The sequence below is a fragment of the Solanum pennellii genome, chromosome 10 (genome assembly GCF_001406875.1).
Source record: "Solanum pennellii chromosome 10, SPENNV200".
NCBI classification, from domain to species: Eukaryota; Viridiplantae; Streptophyta; class Magnoliopsida; order Solanales; family Solanaceae; genus Solanum; species Solanum pennellii.
This window is the reverse complement of record NC_028646.1, coordinates 74,745,770-74,754,688: the sequence shown is the minus strand read 5'-3', so window position 1 is coordinate 74,754,688 and position 8,919 is coordinate 74,745,770. Positions and strand designations below refer to the sequence as shown.

The following is an 8,919-nucleotide window of genomic DNA, read 5'->3' as shown; positions in this document are numbered from 1 at the left end:
GACCCCACCCCACACCCCCACCCCCAAAAAAATTCAAGTTTGTTTTTTTTTTAAAAATTCAACTTCAAAAATTATTTCCTACTCTAGTAAAAAACAAAAGATATTTCTCAAAAATACTTTTCATTCAAAAATCAAACACTAAAATATTTTCTACTCAACAATCAAATATTAAAAAATAAGTCAAATATTTATTTGTTTTTCAAGAAAATATTTTTCTTCATATCAAACACACTCCTAATATAAAAATACTTACCATTCTATTACAATTCTTACTAATATTTATGAATTCTTTTCTACTACTATTATTGTGTTCAAAGATATAGTAGTAGGAGTAGTAGAGTAGATCTTAGTATTTGTATTGCATGATATGTATTATTAAATGAGTTTTGGAATAGGTAGAGTATAGTGGGGGCAAAGAGTCAAACAAGAAAAAAAGCAAAGGAAGATCCAAAGAGGTGAAAAAGCATCGAGATGATGATGCCGTTGAAAGCAAAATGTCAAACACTAGCTTGCCTTTTGGGGACTGACACCCCCTCCCTCCTGCCTCGACCTTAGCAACTCCTTTTGACATGTCCTCTCAATTACCTGCCCTCTTTGAACCTATCTCATCCTTCTATTCACACACCTTCATAATTTTTAACTTTTTTTATTCGATATTCGGTATTTTTGTTGAATTTTGATTATATATTTTTTAATTATTAGAGTTCATGTCTTTCAAAAACTTGAATATATATATCGTTCACTCTAACGAAAGACTAAATAGAGGCACGCAGTACAATCTTATTTATCGATTTGATATTTAAGAAATATCAAGTTGATAAATAAGATTATGACACATGTATATCCGTTAGTGTATATGCTCTAGTTGTTGAGCTGTAGAGACACTGAACTTTCAAAAGTATAACAGAGTGTATCTGCATACCATTACGATTATTCGGGATATATTTATCTTTTTTTCCTCGATTATGTTTATATTTATATTCTTTTTAGTTTTCATTCGTATCCTGTATTTACGTTGGAACTCGGCTAAATCTGAATTCGTGCCAGAAAGTCCAATGTTGGGAGTGAAAGACTTCCTAACAAAAATAACTTTATATCTAAGGGGACTCAAACCCCAGACCTTTTCATTAAAAATGAATAAGTACTTATAACTTCACCACAATCCTTGTTGGTTATTTGAATCATGTTATGTAGTACTCATATAGCCTAAGGGGCCGTTTGGATGGGCTTAATAAAAGCAGCTTTAAAAAAGTACTTTTGAAAGTGCTGAAACTTATTTTTAAAATAAGCAGTTATTCGTTTGGATAAAAGTGCTGACGTTGCTATGCTAAACGTGAAAAGGGAAAAATAGAAGAAAGAGATGTTAGGGTTATGTGGGTAATTTGGAGATTGTATAAAAATATTAAGCGCAAAAAGATAAAAATGTGGTCAACTTAAAACAGCTTATAAGCTAAAAAAAAAAAAGCACCCCTACCCCAGCTTTTAACTTTTGGCTTAAAATAAGTTTTTTTTAACTTAAAATACGTTATTTTGAGTATTGTCAAACAGCTAAATAAGTCAATAACCAGCTTTTAAGTCAGTTTGACCAGCTTTTAAGCTGAGCCAAACAGGCTCTAATTCAATGCACCACAATCCATATTCTTTAATGGTACTTATTTTATTTTTTAAAATTTTCCCTACAAGTCCACATTTTCCTTTAGACGAGTATTCTTATACTTATTTTCTTTGAAAAATATAAAGGTTATTTTTAATAAATTTAAATTTTTTAAATAAATTAAAAAAACATATCACATAAGTGAAAAGCTTTAACAAAAAGTATATAGAAAAAAATATTAAAATGGAACTATCACAAATAAACATGATAATTCCAAAACATGAAACAAGGATAATAATACAAATAAAAGGATAAGAAATTATAAAAATAAAAATAACAACTATTAAAATAGGAGAATATGTTTAACAAGGTTAAAGTACATACCTTATCGAGTTCGGAGTCAAAATGACAACAAAAACTAAATGAAATTCAAAAAAATAAAACAATTTAGATGGAACTATTAATAGAGTTAAAATCTATGTGTAAGGCTTATGTACAAGACTCATTCTAACACGAGTCTTCCCCTTTTTAAAAAACAGTGCTGGCTTTTTAAAAAAAGTAGTACTTCTATTTAAATTATTTTAATCTAAAATTACTTAATAATATATTTATATAACAATAATTATCATGTATAAGTTAAATTTAAACAGTGAAAATAGAATAAATATTAAACACAAAACATAACAACAAAGCGATCAAAAAAGATAATAAAGAAGGACTATTAATTATTCTTTTGAAAATTTTGCTTTTATTATCCTACCGACTCTGAACTCCTAATTTTTATGTAGTTATTTTCCTCAAAATATTTCCAGATTTTTATTTTTTATTTTTTGAGAAGCTGTAAATTCTTTTAGTTTCATTTTTAGCATTACTCTTTTTTCTTTCTTTTTGAGAATGTTATTTTAATTCGTTTGTTACACAGATTCTAAAAATAGTTTTTGCTTCTTTTTTCAAGATTTGTTTTTATTTTTTCACAAGTTGCGATATTTTTTTCCTAATTGGATGTAAACTAATTGTTATTTTTGAGGGAATATTATTTTTTATTTTGTTATTAAACGAATATTAAGACAGTTTTTTTTTTCCTTTTTAAATTGAAACTGTCACATCACATGTAATAAACAGTGAGTGTACCTCCTTCATTTTGTTTTTTTCTGATAAATTTAATACAACAAAATTAAATTACATTTCAGTATAAATATTCTATATATTTTTAGTATATAAGATAATAAAATTTAAATATTTGCAATTATATAGTACCTTATTCCATTTTATGGTCCTTTCGACAATTCCATAGAAAGCAATGCTGTGAGTATCCGATCCCCAACGACCTTTTTGGCTATCTTACCTCGAGCTGTGAGCTATCATAGAAACCACCATATGTGTGTCCGTGTCCATTTGTTAATAACCTATAAATTATCTTAAATTATTCTAGCCTTTAGTCGTTTGGTGTGAATAATAACTTAAATTATCTAAATACATGCGATTAAGGTATCGTCTTATTTATATTGTCATATTAATTTTTTTAACGAAATAAATTAATTAAAAAATTATAATATAAATTTATGGATACTCCTAATCATTTTTAGAATTGAAGGATATAAATCATATGTTTTAGGAAAAATTTGTGGTCAAACACATGGTGAAACTTCACCCAAATCTAATTTACGAAGAATATTCGAGAATTTGGGACCAAACTCTAGCTTAATTTGTTGTTTAGTCTGTAAGTTTGAGATAACTTATCTCTGGATTAATAATTAGCATCGGATAAAATTATCCTTCCTCTTGGGTGATATAATAATCTCTGGATAATTAATCTCAAAATAAAATAAGTAAATGATAAAAATATCCCTTCAAACCCTTTTTATATATTACTTTTCATATTCATTGAAGATATTTTTCTTATAATTTATATAATGCATATTATTTTGAATATAACAGACTAAACATTCAATACATATAACCTCGCTATATCTTCTTTCGTCATGATTTATCTCATCATAACTTAAATTCAAACAGAAACAATTCATTTTTCCACATTTTTTTGAAGTTATATTTATATTTAAACACAACTTTAATATTGTAAAAAAAATATTTTTAATTATTTTCTTCAAAATTTACATTTTTAGATCGAAATGCCTACTTATTTAAAATCAAATCTAAAAAATCATTTGATTAGGAAAAAGTTATTCCGTATTATGCAATGTAAATTTTTTTATTCTAAATTATCTTACCATGACTCTAAAGTTAAAAATTCATGTGGACCGGACATATAAGTTGATGAAGAAATAATAAGTAGCTAAAGTCAAACGGACGAAGACGCCTCACTAATCGAGATGAGAAAGAAAGCAAAGAAGAAGAAAACAAAAGTTTCCATCATTTCAGCCAACACCTACCCTTAACTTGCCAGAGAAAGGTACCTATCTCCACTGCTCACAAAAAAAACCCCAACTCTCTTCATTCCATAACTATAAAATATTTTTTTTATTATTTTTAAAAAAACTATAATATGTCCACAACATTTTTGCAATATGCATAGAAAAATCTAGACTCATAGCACCAATAGCCGCAATAATAATTGTTGGGGAAAAAGAGGAAAAGATAGCTCATGGATTACAAAATGTTTTTTTATATGATATGATTAATAAGTTTTCAACAACTTCGGTACTTTATGTCGTCAATAAATTCCATTTTTCTTAGCCTCTTTCTTATTGTCAATACTGAAATTGCATATAAATCCAAAATGCAACCAGTCAAGTGTTTGTAAACAAGTATAGTAGAGTTGCCCTAGGTGAAGAACGTGTTGTTTGTGTTGCATTGTGGTTATTTGATTGAGAAAATTAAACCACAGAATCCCAATGCTTGCTGTCTAAATCTTTTCATCGCTATATGTTTGGATTCAGGTAGCTGATTTTACTAACCCGATCCCAGTATATGATGGAGTTGAAACATTTCATAGCGTTTGAGAATCTATTGCATATTAAACATGGCCAAGGCTTTACCTGTGAGTGGTGAGAACTGCACCGGTGTGAACGTCGTCGGTGATAGTAGTGGTGAGAAGACAAGCAAGGAACTTTTCCACTGTGAAAACGGAAAGATGGTTAGGAAGAGAGCGGCGTCTGACATGGAGATCCAGACCGGCGCCGGTGAAGAGCATAGATATTTACGCCGGCCTGCTATGATAGGGGGGTCTCATTCTCAGGTTGGTGATTCAAGGGTTTGTGGTAATAGTAATTTTGGTCATGGTATGAACAGTAATTTGACGATGACGACTCAGGTTTCTAACTACTCCACTATGCAAATGTTACCTTCTTCCACGAACTTGTGCGGTGTGACGTCAAGAGGAGGGCCTGGGATTGATACCGGATTTTCTAATTCAACCCCAAACCTAACTTACACAGACGCCATAACATCGCATCATCAGCCACAAGGTACTCAAACACAGAACAACAACAATCAATCCCCATCTGTTTGTGTTTTCTCCGGTTTGCCCCTTTTTCCTCCAGATAGAAACCGCCAAAACAGCGGTTTACTACTGCAACAACCTCCTGCTGCTGCAGCAGCTGTTGTATCTTCACCTCTTACAACTGGAAGAATCGATTCCATGGAGGATAGCACGTCGGCAACGGCATGGATTGACAGTATTATAAAGGATTTAATCAACAGCTCCGCACAAGTATCCGTGCCCCAACTCATACAGAATGTAAGGGAGATCATTCACCCGTGCAATCCGTATCTCGCATCTCTCCTGGAGTACAGGCTTCGCTCTCTCACTAGCAATAATAATGGTGGTGCTGATCAACATGACCCCATGGAATGCTGGAGAAGAAAAGAATCGCTGCCGCCACAGCTCGCTGGTTTACAACAGGCCCAAAATAATGCCAATTTATTGCAGCACAATATTTTATCCCTTCCTGATTCCTCAAATAATCAATACTTAAACTGGGATATAGCTTTGCCAAACAGCCATAACGCTCCGGTAGCGCCTTCTCTGAACCAGCACCAGCAGCTAGGCGGCAATAATCCTACTGCAACAGATCTTTCATTTGTTACACTTTCTCCTCAAGTGCAGCAACAGCAGCAGCAACAACAACAACAAGAATCTCCCCATTCTCATTCTCAGCAACAGGCCGCAGTAGACTTAGAGCAACAACAGAAGCAGCAGCAATCTTCTAGTTCTCTATCTCCAACGTCGGTAGCCGACAATAGCGCCAAAACAAAAACTTCAACCCCAGCTCCACCAGTTCCGATCAACACGTACCGAGAAAAAAAGGAAGAAGAGCGACAGCAGAAGAGGGACGAAGAAGGATTACACCTTCTGACCTTGCTATTGCAATGTGCAGAAGCCGTATCCGCTGATAATTTAGAAGAGGCAAATAAAATGCTATTAGAAGTATCCGAACTCTCCACACCGTTCGGCACATCTGCACAGCGTGTTGCAGCATATTTCTCAGAAGCCATGTCAGCAAGGCTGTTGAATTCATGCTTAGGAATATACGCAGCTCTACCAATGACCAGTGTCCCCATGCTCTACACACAGAAAATGGCATCCGCTTTCCAGGTGTTTAACGGAATCAGCCCTTTCATCAAATTCTCACATTTCACAGCCAATCAAGCTATACAAGAAGCTTTCGAGAGAGAAGACCGGGTACACATAATCGACCTTGATATAATGCAAGGTCTTCAATGGCCCGGTCTTTTCCACATCTTGGCTTCCAGGCCCGGTGGGCCTCCTTACGTTCGGCTCACCGGGCTTGGAACCTCGATGGATGCTCTTGAAGCAACCGGCAAACGACTATCCGATTTTGCCGAACGATTAGGCCTTCCTTTCGAGTTTTTACCAGTTGCTGATAAAGTTGGAAACTTAGATCCTGAGAAATTGAATGTGAGCAAAAGAGAAGCTGTAGCAGTTCATTGGTTGCAACATTCCCTTTACGATGTTACTGGCAGCGACTCTAATACACTCTCCCTCTTACAAAGGTACACAATTTCTATTTTTGAATTCAATTTATTTTTTAAAAAATACTTTATAAATTTACTTTTCTAGCTACAAAAAAAAAATGCTTTTAACATCACCAAATTCAAAAATACTGTTACTGCTATTTTCTTATTTGAAAGTTCCATGTCGTCTAGTCAAATACGTATACCTTCCATTACTAACTATCTGCACTTGAAATTAAAGAACTAACATGCAGCTTTAACGTAAGCAAAAAAAGAATCTTCATATTCATATATGAAAATTGTGTTGTAGATGTTACAATTGCTAATGTAACAATATTGTAAAAATATATATATATTATAATTAATTAATTTTAAGAAATGATCTGTGCTAGTATAGGTATTTATTTTTTTCCTTTATTACACGGCGCTTCTCTTTGACCAGCGGTGATTCTCTTTTTCAGTAAACCTGAAAAAAGGAAGAGAAAAAGGCCAATCACTTTTTGAAGCAAAAGCTGTCTTCTCTATGAATTACTGAGTCCTTCCTTCCTGCCTTAATTAATTTTCCGTGAATTCTCTTCTTTTTAACAAAAGAAGTTTAAATATGTCAAATTTCTGGGAGCACGCCCCAAAAAGTATACAAAACGTTGGGGAGTGAAAATGAACTATAGGTGGAATTTTCTTTGTTCGATTTTAGTGGACAATAGTTAATCTCATACTTAATATCATAAATATTGTTTTAAAAAGATATTTTTATATTTTACTTATTATTTTTTAAATATATTAAGAAAAGATAATTTTTTTTCTTTATGCTTTTTTATTAGCATTAATTACTTATTCTCCCAAATAAATTTTTTCAAAACCTAATACTTCCTTCCTCTTATATTAGTCGATCAATTTTCATTTTATATCGTGCTTAAAAAAATTACTATCAATAAGATGGTTAATTTTACGAATATATCTTTTATCTATATTGATGAACTCTCTCGAGATAGAATATGAATAGATAGAAAGTAACTTATGAACTCTAGGAAAACTAATATTTTGGAACTTTTAAATTCTTTTAGGCTTCCATATTACCTATAGAGATATAATTAGAAAATTTTAATTAATTTATTTGATTTAGTAAGTGGACAAAATAATTGGGATATATATATTTTTAGTATGGTGATTAGTTAATATAGAACAAAGGGAATACTATAAATATCAATTAATATGATATTATAATAAAATATCCATACAATCATTGTTTTTTGAAGAGTGTCCAAAATTCAAATATGAAGTATTTGTTGTAATTTTACCACTATCACTTGTGCGTATCTGTATTTAAGTTTGATTAATTTGCTTTACTTCAGGTTGGCTCCAAAGGTGGTGACGGTGGTGGAGCAGGATCTGAGCCACGCGGGTTCATTCCTGGGGAGGTTTGTAGAGGCAATACATTACTACTCAGCTCTATTTGACTCACTAGGCGCGTGTTATGGGGAGGAGAGTGAAGAACGACACGTGGTGGAGCAACAACTATTATCAAAGGAGATACGTAATGTACTAGCCGTAGGAGGTCCATCAAGGAGTGGGGATGCTAAATTCAACAACTGGAGAGAGAAGCTTCAACAATCTGGATTTAGATCCTTGTCTCTTGCAGGTAATGCTGCTGCACAAGCTACGCTTTTACTCGGAATGTTCCCGTCTCATGGATACACTTTGGTTGAGGATAATGGAACACTTAAGCTTGGATGGAAAGATCTTTGCTTGTTTACTGCTTCTGCATGGAGACCTAATTCCTTGCATGCTGCACCAGGTTCTCGTCACTTCTCTCGTCCTAATATGGATTAAAAGGTCTTTTATGTAGTCAAGTCAGTAAATTTCAAATATTGAATTATTAAAAAAAAAAATGGATTGCGCGGTTACAAAATGTGTCTGATTGATATCTTTCTTCTCTTCATTTGGTAACGTAGTTTACAGGATCATCTGTTCTTGTCATGTATGTATACGTACATCACAAAGGTGGTTTGTTAACTCCCCTTTTTTTCAAGTAGTCATTAATTTTTGTTTCTTCTTTTTCTCAAATTTATTCATCTATGCATTTGATAATGTTGTTACATTTTATTTATACGGCTTATTGAAACATCAAAAAAGAAAAAAATTAATGAGAATTCTTGAAAAATTCAACATTTCTGAAGCATATACTTGTGTTCAATAAATCTTTATGAAAATTGAAACAATCAGGATGAATGCGATACCATCTATTTAAAGAAAATTTGCTTAAGGATTGGTACAAAAATGATCCGATTTATCGCACTTTTACAAGGAAGCCCCCAGCTAAATTCGTCATACTAACGGTAAGAACTTCCAAAGGCAATATATATTTTTAAAAATAAATTGAAAATAAA

The 8,919-nt window shown here is 32.4% G+C and overlaps 1 protein-coding gene across 2 annotated transcripts; it reads left to right on the top strand.

The window, feature by feature from the left end:
- Window positions 1–3,901: 3,901 nt before the first annotated feature.
- On the top strand, window positions 3,902–8,582 carry LOC107032184 (protein SCARECROW). Of its 2 annotated transcripts, XM_015233771.2 has the most exons (3): window positions 3,902–4,007; window positions 4,495–6,571; window positions 7,885–8,582. In XM_015233771.2, exons 2-3 carry the CDS (start codon window positions 4,578–4,580, stop codon window positions 8,360–8,362), a joined length of 2,472 nt encoding a protein of 823 aa, XP_015089257.1. In that variant the 5' UTR covers window positions 3,902–4,007; window positions 4,495–4,577; the 3' UTR covers window positions 8,363–8,582. The 2 variants fall into 2 exon arrangements, with proteins under 2 accessions (XP_015089257.1, XP_015089256.1); XM_015233770.2 differs by lacking the exon at window positions 3,902–4,007 and having other exon boundaries at window positions 4,058–6,571.
- Window positions 8,583–8,919: the final 337 nt, after the last annotated feature.

Bases quoted from the DNA above. Each gene is read 5' to 3' on its own strand.
- LOC107032184 (XM_015233771.2), top strand. From the start codon at position 4,578: ATGGCCAAGGCTTTACCTGTGAGTGGTGAGAACTGCACCGGTGTGAAC. The intron at 6,572-7,884 runs GTACACAATTTC...GCTTTACTTCAG, and splicing joins ACACTCTCCCTCTTACAAAG to GTTGGCTCCAAAGGTGGTGA.